General features: G+C 40.8%; 1 protein-coding gene across 4 annotated transcripts in view; it reads left to right on the forward strand.

The window, feature by feature from the left end:
- The window catches only part of dock1 (dedicator of cytokinesis 1), a 184,852-nt gene extending 171,104 nt beyond the window's left edge, over nucleotides 1-13,748 (forward strand). For all 4 annotated transcript variants that reach the window (XM_044337095.1, XM_044337096.1, XM_044337097.1 and 1 more), the window contains 6 exons: nucleotides 5,417-5,554; nucleotides 8,262-8,404; nucleotides 8,806-9,004; nucleotides 10,733-10,910; nucleotides 12,116-12,267; nucleotides 13,616-13,748. In XM_044337095.1, the coding sequence (XP_044193030.1) occupies nucleotides 5,417-5,554; nucleotides 8,262-8,404; nucleotides 8,806-9,004; nucleotides 10,733-10,910; nucleotides 12,116-12,267; nucleotides 13,616-13,711 (906 nt within the window). In that variant the 3' untranslated portion in view covers nucleotides 13,712-13,748. The remainder of the gene's footprint in view (nucleotides 1-5,416; nucleotides 5,555-8,261; nucleotides 8,405-8,805; nucleotides 9,005-10,732; nucleotides 10,911-12,115; nucleotides 12,268-13,615) is intronic.
- The last annotated feature ends 264 nt before the right edge of the window (nucleotides 13,749-14,012 follow it).

Genomic DNA, 14,012 nt, shown 5'->3' on the forward strand with positions numbered 1-14,012 from the left:
GGTGGAACTCCTGAATCTAAAAACTTTTCTCCTTTTTTGTTTGTGAAACCTTTTGTCTTTATAAGGCACAGTGACTCACACAGAAATATGCATGTCTTATATTGGTTTTGACATTGAAGTCATAAAGTTTGATGTCATTCAAGATTTTGCACACATAGCTTAGCAGAAAGAAAAGCTTTTTTGCAAAAGTAAGACATTTTTTTTATAATTAATATTTTCCATATGAGTTGTGACACCAGTTTTTTCATATTCATTTTTTGAAGATATCCAAATAGCGAGTGGAAATGTTATAAATCACTGATTGAAGTATAAGTTGACAAAGCAGATGAGGGTAACCTAAAAATAAATGTGTTTCTACTTCATCACTCCTGGAAAGAAGTGAATATAAAAAAAATACATATCTGACAAGGTTGGAGTGTGCAACTGGATTTGGACCTATCAGTTATTTTTATATCCATCTTGAAGCAAAGGCACCAAACAATAACGTCTGTAGGTCGCTCTTTGTTCAAAGCTTTGTGTCAGTGGCAATGTAATACTCAGAATTCCATTTCAGCATCAATTTGAGATTTCAGTTGAATAAGATTGTGTCAGATATCACACTGCAAGTTTGAAATGATCCCCCACCCACAATCCACAGTTCTAATTAGTGAGAACTCTGTTGTACATCCCAGTCATACCAGTATGAGATAAACGAAATGCTTTAGCTTGGCAACTGTGTCAGGTTAAAAAATGTCCTTCATGGCCTATTGACAAAGTGTTTGAAATCAAGGAGAGATGTATCTCCAGGCTACAAGACAATACTGAAGTTGTTGTTTGGTGTTGTTTTTTTTATTTTTTTATCTCAGAGACATGTCAGAAAAAGCAGAAATGTGTTTTCTGAGCCCACGCCAAACATATACACAGGGAACTTTTTAAAGAGATGACTGAGGCAGAGCTGTTGATTTGAAATGGTATCAGCTGTCTCCTTGCCAGAACCAGCATGCTTGTTTATCTCACGTCTTGAATCTGTCTAAATGAGACAAATGAAGGCAAGCCCGCTCCAATGAACAAACTAAATGGGAAGAAATGAGCCAGCGTACACTGTTATTCTGAAATACTCATTGTCCGCATTTAGTAGGATAGGAAATGAGCGACTAGAAATCAGGAAATTAGGTATTGTAAAAAGTTCCAGTTAGTAAGTACAAGGTCTTTTACTGTGATGTCTCTGGTTATAATTAGCAAATATCCCAGACAGATGCCTAAATTAGTACCTAAAACTTCTCACTGCAGCATTATCCACTGTGGCTTAGCGATCAATAAATTGAATCAGACCTTTTCACCAGGGCATCAATGGCATTTTCACATGCATATAAACAGTAAGTCTTTTGATTAAGATTTTTTGCTTGGGCTTTTGGTGCCTTCATCTCATATAGAGTAGAGTCTGTCTGCTTACAAGTCTGTCAGACTCACCACCGGCTGTGTACATCTCCAAGACCTTTATGACCTTCATGAAAGGTCTTAATATGTCATCATAGCCTTAATACCAGGCATCTCAAAGGCAATGTGGCTGTCCCATCACCCCAGGGTGTGGCTCAGAAGTCTACTCACTGTGCATTAGAGAGGGATAGAGTGACAAGGTTCAGCTAAGAACAGTGGGCTCTGAGCGGCACTGCTGATATTAAACAGTATGCTATTTTGTTAAAACTGTTTAATATCAGCAGTGTCTCTGAGAGAGAGAGAGAGAGAGAGAGAGGGTAATTTGGTGTTAATGGTTAAATTTTAGGACATTTTACAGAAAAAGTGGTGCAATTTTGTACAAATTATAAGGCAGTTGGTTTAGTCGTTAAGTGCACACTCATTTATATTTGGGCTCTTACATAGTCGATCATTTGCAAGAATTCTTAGTTTAAACTCTTTAACAGTTCTTTAACTGACAGAAAATACTTCGTTTGCAATAGTAGTTTTGTGCGTCAAACCACATATTAGATATTAGATTATTTCTTAAAAACTCTGTAATGAGCTCATTTCCTAAAAATTAACCTTTAAATACCTGCAAATTACCCCAGGAAATTAGTATAAAATTAAAGGACCTCTAAAATAAAGCGTTGCCAACTTTTTTATGGGTTCATAATGTCCCAATTACTTACTCCACATTTAAAGCTGCATTAAATGGTTTCTGACCACTACGGGACTTAAAGACTCCAAAATGAACTGAAAAACTGAAGAAACCCAAGTCTGAGATGCTAGAAGCTTATCAAGTGTTTATAGATATTTTGTAAGGTCTCTGACACACAAGCGGACTGTCAGCTGTCAGGTGCCATAGGGCAACTCGCCAAGAATTTTTGCGCAGAGTCTGGTGGCAGTGTTGGAACTAGTCAGTGGCTCTAATTGTCCCTTTTCGGTGGCCAGCTGATTGAGCATTTTGAATTGATAGCAGAGGCAGCTGGTGAGGGAGAGCTTGGTGTATCAGCACCCTTAGAAAATAATTTTCTATTTACACAACAAGCAGACACAGAACAACATGAGCATCCTGTTGTAGTCTTGTTTCTGGCCACCTGACCGATATCTAATCACTTTTGTTGCTCTGATTTGGTCCACCAACTCTTGAGAAAAATATCTGGTACTTCAGCTTTTGCATGCTCGACTCTAACAGCCAGGGAAGTTAAATTCGGGTGCACTCAGTTTGTCAGACCTGGTTTGCTAGATGTCTACAGTTTTATATTAAAGAGCTCAACCATAGATTTTGCCTGTGTGTCTTTTTTCATTATGCCTGTAAAAGAACTTGGCCTTTTTAATTCACTGTATCAGGCTGTTTATTCTAATATTAGTTTTTATTAAGAGTCCACCTTTTAAAGCTGGCACTGTAACGGTCACTGTGACATGACGCCTCGATAAAAGTTTTTTTAGTTGATGACGACTAAACAGAAACTCTGGCCTTGTTTCACCATCCCTGCTAGCATTTCAGTATCTCGCACCACACAAAAATTTCTATCTGGCACTCCAACTTTATGCTTTTCCCCTATAAAAAGAATTAAAAAAGAGCTATTTCCCAACCCATGCTACATACATGCCGTCTATATAGCGTACATAATGTTTTGCAGTGTGCATTGTCACTCTTTTGTAAGTTAAACTTTTAGATATTTCATCTATGCTGGGGTTCTTAAAATCAGCCCCAGGGCTCCAGTGTCTAATTAGCTCATTTTAATATCTCTTACTCATATCCCAATCATAAACCAACCCTCTGCTGGAAAGCAAAAAAGTTGTAATTAAACTATTGAATATCGTGTGTGTGTGTGTGTGTGTGTTAGCAACCTAAGTGTCTCCCACAATTAGCTTATCTCCGTGCAGCCACCAAGCAGAATTCTGTTGCCATGCCGCCACTCAGTCGCACTCAATCATCCTAAGGTCTATAAAAAGATGTGGGTATCCTGGGAGACGTGAATCTTGCCTCAGCTTTTACTCTCACTATTTTTTTTTCTCCCCATTTCTATCATTTTGTCCTTCTCACTCCTCTCTCTCTCTCTCCCCTTATTCTTACTCCTTACCCCCCTCTCCCATCTGTTTTTCTTTTCCTTTGCTTTACCTCCTCTTTCTCAGCCTCCTTCTCCCCTCTCCTCTCCTCTCTTCTCTCTCTTCCAAGAGGTCCCAGCGGTGATGATGAAGGTGCTCAGTATCAGGGGAAATCCTTGCAGGGTGCCTGTAGCCTTCTCTCATTTATCTTCTTGTGCCATAGCTCTGGTTTTGTAGAACACAGCACAGTAACTAACATTCAGTGAGTGAAATACCCTAGATTTTTAGACACTATGATCCAATCTACAGTATCTCTTTTCACGCTGCTCTGCACACTGTGTGCTTCTCTTATATTAGTATGCTGTTTAATGTGTTAGTGCAGTGTATTGCGCATGGCTGAGACCCTATATAGATGTGTATTTCTGCATTAGTTATGTTTTGTTCCCCTGTTAATAAGCCCACCATGTGTTGAAATGTGTGTAAATAAAACATGCACTGAGATTATTACAAAAGGTTGCATCATGAAACTGAATTGGTGTTGTGTGTCAGCTGAGTGAAATAAATTCTTGCTGTTGTCTGCTGTGGAGGGGCAGTTTACCCTGAGCGCAAAGGAAGAAAGACTTGCAGGCTCTATAGGGAATCAGAGGTTAACACACACACACACACACACACACACACACACACACAGTCTTCTCTGTACTTGCCCACCTATGCAAGATACTTCACACATTTCTTTGTACTCAGAGCAGATTCTTTGTTCCATTTGCTCAGGGCTTAGGTGAATTTGTTAGCTGTAAAAGCCCTTGTTTTTAAGATGAGGCACAAGATGCACTCTGCTGTTTAGTGTTTCCTTGTTTTTCATGTGTGCAAATGCACCACTCTGACAGGGACCGATTAATATAAACGTTTGAATTAAATCCCCTCTAATGTGGTTCATTTTTTTGTTTTTTACTTATTCTTAAATGTAAAAAGCAGAAGCTGCTCTCCTTTCACCATTTAACAGTATTTCTCACTTATAGCAGGGAGACAGTCAGGGAATATTTTTTTTCAGTTGCCATGGGAAAGAAAATGGTCTGCTATTACCACAGCTGACTGTACCATCTTTACTGGTTTCTGGTGAGTTATTGTGCAATTCCTCGCTGCCTTACCACTTTCAAAGATGGTATGTTGCACTGCAACAGCAGGCGTTGAAGAAATAATAATAACTTTACCTGTGATTTCAACCAGCACTGGTGGAAAAATAATCACTCAAACGCTCGGTCCCTAAGGGATGACACTTCCTCCTCTTGCCAGATTTAGTCAGCAGAGCTTGCTGACACTGACTGTGGCACTGGGGTTTCCTAATTACTAGTTTTCAGCAGTTTCAGTCTCTCCCTCCTCCTTGCTCACTCTGTCTCCCTCTCTATCCTTCTACCTGAGCTGCCTCAGTTATGTGTTTAGATTTTGTTATTCACCGGCTGCCTACAGTGTGAGAAGCAGCAGTGTGCCAGAAAAGATGCATTGCGTATTTATTTGCGTCAGAGGAGGGGGTGGAAAAACATCCACCACATACAGTACCTGCGTATACATGTAGTCTGTCTGTGTCATTGCCATGTTCATGTGTACATGTGTTGATGTCGGTGGTGGGAGTAAGGGGTGGGGATGTCATGGCAACAGCCTTCTCTAGTTGAATCAACTACCACCTGGATAAGGTTGCAGTGATATTCTCTCTCTGTGCACACACACTTTCTCACTGATGTACAATCACTGGTTATGCTGAGTATGCACAGCCAAGCCGCTGAAGGTCGGGTGTGTGTTTAATTAGATGTATTTGGTGGGACAGTAGCATATCCCTCTGATGAATGAAGAACCGACATGTAGCTAACCTCTCATGTCTCCAGGGTATATTGGATGAAGGTTTCTTACACCACTGTTTTCTTTTCTCCAGATCCCGCACCTTGCCGAAGGTGTTCGCATCCATGGAGAGAAGGTCACGGAGGCGCTGAGGCCTTTCCATGACCGCATGGAGGCCTGCTTCAAGCAACTGCGGGAGAAGGTGGAGAAACAATATGGGGTAAAGACCCTGGTAAGAGCTTTTATCAATTTGTGACCTTTCTTTTACAGGAAAAGTGCTTTGTAGTGAGCGAGATACATTTTCAGCAGGCTCTAATGGGAGCCATTTCTTTTATTTTGTTTTGCTGACAATTTTAGGAATTTTTTTTTTTTTTTTTGATGTGATGTTTCATAACATGTTATTATCATACCTTTTAAGATTTTTTTTATTTCAACCTCAGCAGAGATTACTTTGTGTTATCTGAAAATATTCATTCTTCAGTATTTTGAATGGTCGGTGTGTGGGCACAGGACGACATGAGACATTCCAGAGAGAAACAACTTCTGTCATTTCAAATAACTTATAAGAAAAATTATAATTCTTGGTTTGTTATTGGAAACTTGATTTCGAATCGCCTTTTTTCCATATCTATATGTAGAATGTGATGTACTATGCAAAGCTTTTATAATTACAGAAAACTTCTAATAACATCTAAAAACCACTCAGTCTTTTCTGACTTTCTCACAAGTTTAGACAGCAGTGAGGTATAGCTGTTAGAATAAGATGCAGAGAAAATCGAGACGACCACTAGAACAATAAAACCATGTGGAGGATGTGTCCATGGTGACGTTTAAACTTCTTTTCTTCATCATACACCTTCAAAGTAGGTGAAATTGTGCCAGAAATCCCTATTCTGCTAACACACAAACATGGCACTCAATGTAAAGATATCAGAAAGGAGCTGTGTTCTCTATTTGGATCTATTTTTCTGTGTGACAAAGCGCTGCCAAACTGTTTTAAAACTCAGTGTCTGAACCTGGTATAAAGATGATAAAATCTAGGCAAAGAAACAACATGATTAAACAAATACAAACAAACAACAACAAGGTCATGTTCCACTTAGAACATGTATGTCAGACTTGCGTTATAGTTTTAGCTGAAGTCAGCTCGTGTGTAGCGGGGTGCTGCTGGGGACTACCCTCCCATCTCTCTCCTCCTTTACGGATTTAATTGTTGCTTGGCCATGCTTTTCCCTCAATCTTGCCTGAGGTAATGGGACCCTCGCTCAATTTAAAGGGAGAGGGTGGTGACCTTTCAAACGAGAGAAAAGCCATCACTTTCCAGGGTGTGATAATAAGGTTATCCTATCAGATGTGTGATAGCCCCTTTCTTCGCTTGAAAAGACTCTTTAAATGCAGAGGGGTTCATTGTTAGAGCTACTGTTACCAGATTTTTCTTTCAGCAGGGTCTTTTTATAGAAGCACTGAAAATAATAGTACCACCAGAGTTCTTTATTTTCCCCTCAATTAATGTTGCTGTGTGTGGAGCTCTATATTGTACATAGGCTTAGGGCAAACTGTGGATGACCTTCACTCTTACAGTTTATCTGTCCCTCATAAAATACCAGAGTGCTGAATCATATCCTGACCTGAATATATGTGAGTCTCCTGTAGGATCCCCCCCCCCTTTTGACACATAATAAAATGAGCACTTTTTCAAGTATCATGGTATTGGCAATTCACACTGCTAGAGGACATATACAGTATATATGATGAATAAGGTCTGAAAGCCTTTCCCAAGGACAGAATAGGGATGTCAAGAAAGGTTGTACTGTACTGCTCACCAAAGAAAATATCATTCCTATATTAAATTATTTGTAGAGGTAAAAATGAACTTTGACTATATACTGTGACTATGTTATGATGAATGTAAGCAGCCAAAACCATGGCCCGGAGCTGTTGAAGCCAAAGCAGAAGTGTCTAAAACTTATGCACTACTAAAAATCTCTACATGCTGACTAAAAAATGACTGTATTTATTTTTGAAAGCCCCAAATTCCTTCTCATAGAACAAAATGTTTTTTTTTAATTTTATGTCTGAGTAGTTTCAGTTTGACCTCTTAATATGTATCTTTGTAGCAATTTTAGACATGCTAATTGCATGGCTCGAAAGATGGAAATGTCAGTCCGCAAGCTTGGTCCAGAAATATATCTGAACTTTTGGATAGAATGCCATAAAATTTGGTACAGGCGTTCATGGTTCCCAGAGAATGAAACATGATTTTGGCAATCTGGTGCCACCACCAAGTCCCAGTTTGTTTGCATCTGGGTTCAATTGTTAACAAATCGCTCCAAATACTTAATACCACAAAAGTAGCTAATGTAGGTTATTTAAACAGTTTGACTACAAGGGTAGCAGTGGGGGCAACCATGTGTGAACACTCCCAAGTTAGAATAACAGGAGGTTTCCTTGTTCTTCTTCTGCCAACATTATGTGAATACAAGATACTTTGCGAATGTTAACATGCTAACAAGCTAAACTCAGATGGTAACACTGGTTATTGGTTAAACATTACTACTGCCTGTAGACTTAGTTGTTTAAAAAATCATTCTACCATTTAGGAGATATCCAAGCTTAAAGAGAAGTATTTTGAAGGGCGTGTTTGCTTGATTGACAGGAACCTCAGCCTATTATAATGCACTGCCCATCCATCTTCAGCCTCACCGTGGCCTCAATCAATTCAAGTACTTATGAGTGATGTGACAGGGGGCTGCAGTCTATGAATAAAGTATATAAGAGAATGTGTACTCTGTGATTGTTTTTCACAGTACTCTGAGCACAAGTACCTGAACCTTAAGTAAAAATTCAAGAGATTTTCAAAGCATCAGAGTGTCTTAAGCTGAACTCTTTTTTTTTTTTTTTTTTTTTTTTTTTTTTTAATGTTTCTGTTTTTCTTTCAGCCGGCAGCAGATGAACGGCGGGGGCCTCGTCCTCACTCTATGGTGCGCTCCTTTACCATGCCTTCCTCCCAGAGGCCGCTGTCAGTGGCTTCAGTCACCTCCATTTCCTCTGACAACTCCCCCTCCAGGCCTGGCTCAGATGGGTAACATGTGGTTCACAATTCTTCAGGGCATAAAATGTCATACGTCCTCCTTGGCTTTTAGTTATTATATATGAGCAGTTTAGAAAAAAAAAATTGGATTATTGTCTCCCTGTCTCCATTGTCTCCCTAATGATCCCTGTTGTTAGATAAGTTGGTAGATGCTAGGTGCTTATGGAGGGATACCTCAGCATCTTCTTTGGCGTGAGTCAGTATGTAACACCACATTCAAGGCTTATTTAAGGCTGCATTAAAATTAAGTAAGTATATAAGTGTGAGAGTGCAGTCCAACATTGTCCTGCATACTAAGCCTGTAAATGATTGATAAAGCTCCTTCAGGGTCAGAGACTAGGAAGGAGAAGAACATAGTTTGATTGGCTATTATCATACTATCTTTTATTCAGTTTTGCCCTGGAGCCCCTCCTGCCAAAGAAGCTGCACACCAAGTCTCAGGACAAGCTGGACCGGGATGAGCCCGAGAGGGAGCGCAAAGAGAAAAAGAAAGAGAAGAGGAACAGTAAGCACCAGGAGATCTTTGACAAAGAGATGAAGACTACGGAGATCCCACTGCAGCCCGCTGAAGCTGTTATACTTTCAGAGACGGTATTGAAAAAGTGACCTCTTTAAGGAATTTGTCCTCTCATGTTTTACTCTTCTTTTCTCCGTCCAATAGTAACTCTGCACTCTTCCTTTCCTTTCATTTATTTAATTAATTGATAAAACTTATTTTCCTGAGACATTCTGTACTCTCCTGCTCTTTTCTTCTCTCTCTTATACTTTATCCTACACAAGTCCAATGGAATTTGTTGTGGACATTCATGATTCACAGAGAGGAAATTAGAGGAGATGTTAAATGCAGAAAAGTGAGACAATGTAATTTGTGCACAAATACAGTATTGCAACAGGTTTCAAGATTGGTGCTCTCCCTCAGGCAGCATCATGATGACATCACTGATATGTCAAGGAAACCTTTTCCCACTGTTTCACGTGGATTCCTGGATATTCATGGTTCCTCAGGATGTTGGTGACCACTGACCACCAGCACATTTATGCTCTCAAAAAGCTAAATTCTCTCTATTTCTGACTTTCCAAGAGCCTCTCTGTTGCGTGTCACAGTGAAGTTTTTTAAGTTTGTCGACAAAATAACAGCAAGATTACTGAGAAATCTGCTGTGCATATTCATGATCCTCAGAGGATACACACTGTTGAGCAAAGGAAGACCTCTGTTGAATTTGGTGCTTTGTAGTGACTAGCTGAAATCAGATTTTGACTTTTTAAGTCCCCATAGCACCAAGTCTCTAAGAAAAGTTAGGAACATTGTATCTCAAGCATAGTCTTTATAATTTCAGTCTTTCACTTTGTCTTTATTTATTTTCTTCTACTTCCTCCTCTATATTTCACATGGCTCACATTTCTACCACTCCACAGCTCCCCCCAGTTGTCTTCCAACATTTTGTTTTATCTTCCCCCGTCTCTCTGCTGTGCTCATGTACCTCTTCACCACACTGTGTCCATTACAGCGGGGAGGTGTCACTGTGTTCTGCATGCCCAGTGGGAGTGCTCTCTGACTTTACATCATTAAAGATAAGGGTAGGAATGGGATCCAAAGGAAGCCCCTGGCAGTGGTGGAGCCGTCTGGCTTGTGATTGGGGAGCCTCCTGCCTCAGGGGTCAAGGGTAGGGCACCAAGGGGTCCCTGGTAGTTACCAAGCAGTGGAAGGATATAGTAGTTTCAGCTGAGGTTTTAATCAGGAGCACAAAAATAAAGAAATAGCTTTCTCACTCACTATACAAATTGCAGCTTTCTGTTTTTATGTCCGGGAAAAAAAACATCCCTGAATGAAGTGTGCTGTTATTTTCAGTGTTTCCCTCGTGGCTGAATGTTTGAGTTTGGCCAATTACAAAGTTGTTTGTTAATGTAGTCTACAGTGTGGAATAGCCCTGAGGACATATCTTTTCATATTCAAATTCCAGCCATAATAAAGCTTGGAGAATGCAGTCTTGCATGCAAACAATTATTTGTAACCACAAATAAGATATTGCAACCCAACGAGCACATTTATCTAAATGGTGTCTCCTTCAGGAATACAAATAGCCAACTTAATATGCGTGTAGATACACACGCAACAGTCCCAAAGGAGATGTGAAACTAATTTTCTCCTTTAAATGATCTTTTATTGATCTTCTCATATATTTCATCATAGACTCAACTCATTTGCCACATAGTAAACTCTGTTCTCAGTACTCTTTTTATTGACTTGGTTTTAATTTGGCACTCAGTAATGACTCAATCCCTGAAAGCGGTTTTTGTTTGCTTGTTTGTTCACGACAGATCAGTCCCCTGCGGCCTCAGAGACCGAGGAGTCAAGTTCTCAACCAGCTGGGCGGAGACCGTCGGCTCTCCGTGTCCCCCGGGCCCCCTTCCTCTTCTTCCAACTCCTCTTCCTCACCGGGACCTCCACCCATCACACCCAGGAGCAAACCCTCCTTTAGCCTGCACACTGTTTCCAGTGAGAGCAATCTTATTTTACTCTCACTCCAATTCAAACACTTCAAACACACTCAAAGGATCTTTGGATTGGAGCTTCCACAATCTCTTAAGGCCCTCTCTGCCTCCCTCTGACTTTGTTTTACTTCTTGCATCACTGTTACCACATTCATTGGTACATGTGATGACGCCCAGTTAAATCTAAATCAGAGCACTATGTGTGTTATTAGCTTCACCTCTTTAAATGGCCATGCAAACATAACTGTCAGCACCCCGGATTTACTTCTAAATTTGTCTCTTTGTCACTTTGCTAGCTGCTAACACCAAGATCACACATAACGGGCTCAATGTGTTAACTCGCTCATCCAGGGTCTGCTATGGCTGCTTCAAAAATTTGAATCTTTGCGTCGTGATGTACAGTAGCACTATTTCAAATTCATATGCAACGCTTGTTCTATTAAAAGTAAAACATTTCCCAAATGTGAGATGCAGAGATGCAATTAATTACTCAGCTGTTTCACTGCAGTATCTTTAAGTCACAGGATTCTTGTATAACATCTGCAGTTTGTAGCAACTCAATGCACTATGGATTAAAGGAGCACTCCATCAACTTAGAATTGCCCTTCTATAAAGTTGTAGAACTTGCAAGAGACGTGTGTTTAAAAAAAAAAGGAATGGTCACATCAATGTAGCAGAGGCAGAGATAACCTGACTTTTAGATGATTGTATTGGCCAAGCTCCAAAAACAGCGGATGCTACGCTTCCTATAGTAAAACTCTAAAATCAGTGCAACTAAAGCTTCTTTTCATTAGATCCTCCCTGTCTCCAAGCCAAGATAACCCTAATGACATCATCAGGGTTGAGCATAAAAGTTCATGCTTGATCTTGAAAATAATAATTTTGTCTTAAGATCCACTTAATAGCTTTTTGGTAGGTTCGCCAGAGCACCAGATTTTATTATACAACTAAGTAGTAACCCCCAAGACTGCTGAACTTATCTTGATGTGAAATCAGTGAAGTTCCCCTAAGTGTGCGTAGGAGTTTTTCTCTCTTATATTTTCTTTTACCTATTGTTTTTGTTGGTTTGTTTCTTTAAAACACACAACTAGTCTTAATGATTGAGATTTCCCAGAAAAAGTGCATGTGATGGGTCCCTAGCCATACTGTTTAAGAAACACTTATGTAGTTTGATGATGAATGTGAGCTGATGAGCGCCCTCTTGCACAGATCTGGAGCTGAACGGGATGGGATGCTCTGACAAAGGTGAAACCCCTCCTCCGCTGCCTGTGAAAGGCAGCACGGCTGATTACGGCAACCTGCTAGATAATCAAGACTTGACGAGTCCCTCGACGCCTCCACCACCCCCGCCACATCAAAGGGTAAGTGTTTTAATTAGGGCTGAGAGGAGCTCCTTAATGATGCATGGCACTTATAATGAAACGAGAGGCCACTACACACACTTGACATTCGGGTCAACCTCCACTATCCCTTACCCCTGTACGAGCTGCGCTAATGTGCGTACATTCATGTCTGTGCATGCGCACGCGTGTTTTACACTGCATTTATGCGTCATTTTTGTAATGTGTGTCACAGAAGAGTGTAGGCATCAGTCAGTTAGCAGCAAGGGCCTACACCCGCCTGTCCACCCCGCTGTTATTTATACTCGTTCCCCTCAGCCGGCCCGGCACTCAGACGTGATTGATTGGATGATTACTTTACCTCTCACATCCATCAGGAGCTCTCCCGCTGTTAATCAGTGGCTCGCCTCTCCACACTGACCGACGTCTATGCTAGCCATCCTCTCGCCTCGCCACTCCGTTAACTAATCTTATTTATCCTCTGTCACGGCGCGTGGACAGGTAGTAAAACGGAGCCTCTGCACACAGTGTGGCAGCAGGCTGACAGTAATGTAGTGAGAGCAGATGTTCAGAGGCTGAGTGACAGCCACTCTTCATTTACAGTCCTTGATGGAGGCAGAGGTGAGGTCATTCACAAGCATTACTCCTTGTCTGTTGTCTTTGTGGTGAGAGATTTAGGTAGGGCATGCAGGTGGATGAAAAACCTCATGTTAGACATTTTCTATCTGGATTGAATAATTACTTAAGTCAAGATACCAGAATCCTCATTTTCCTTCTACCTGTGATAACAAGATATTCAGCTAATATTGTCTATAGGCCCCATAGTTCCTTAACCGATCATGATCAAATACAACATGTTTCCCTGCGGTATAACTGATGTAAACAGTATTAGAGGACATGAATAAGTTAAATTCATGTGTCTAGTGTTCAGGCCAGGATCAGGCCAGAACGTGGCTAGTGTGTCACCTAGTTTCGTGTCAGACTTCTAATGAGGGCCGGACAGAAAGACAAGCCAGTCAGAATTGCTTAGTTTGACAATGCTCGCGGCGTTGCTCCATGAAGCCATTGTTGTTGATATTCCTGATTCAAAAGGTCTGTCTCTGGTCCTTCCTGCCCAGTCCACTCAGCACACATATGCAGATTTCAAGTTCTTGGCTGTGTCACAGCAGGAATTTAAGGCACCATGGTCAACTTATGTGACAGAATAACCATCTGAAAAGACACAAATGTTGTGTTGTATTAAAAAAAAACCTGCCAATTGAAATTGAATTTTGGTGATAGGGCAACCCTTATGTTGACATTTTGACTCGCGATAAAGTTGTCTTTACTTGTCAAAACTGAGATTTCAAGGTGACTGTTTTGTTTGCAGCACGTACCACCTCCCTTGCCTAGCAAGACCCCTCCTCCACCTCCTCCCAAGACCACCAGGAAACAGGCCTCCATCGATTCAGGAATTGTACAGTGAACAAAGACGCTGACAGTAGGACCAAACAACACACTGACAACGCAACAAAAACGACATCAACAGTAACCACTTTCCCCTGAAAAGTGGTTGTTTTTACCCACACATTCCTCGCTCCCTGTCCCAGCTTGACAAGATGAATACCTCACTGCGGCCCGCCCCCTCTTATCATCTTTTTTTTTTTTTTTTTTTTTCCATTTTTGTTTTGCCTTCAGTTTGAAGATGATGCAGTCTGCAACAGGGAGCATGTTGCACAGATGAGTAGTCACTGAATTTGTAGATGCTGTCTACGACAGACCATGCC

Source organism: Thunnus albacares, chromosome 20 (assembly GCF_914725855.1).
Source record: "Thunnus albacares chromosome 20, fThuAlb1.1, whole genome shotgun sequence".
Classification (NCBI taxonomy): Eukaryota; Metazoa; Chordata; class Actinopteri; order Scombriformes; family Scombridae; genus Thunnus; species Thunnus albacares.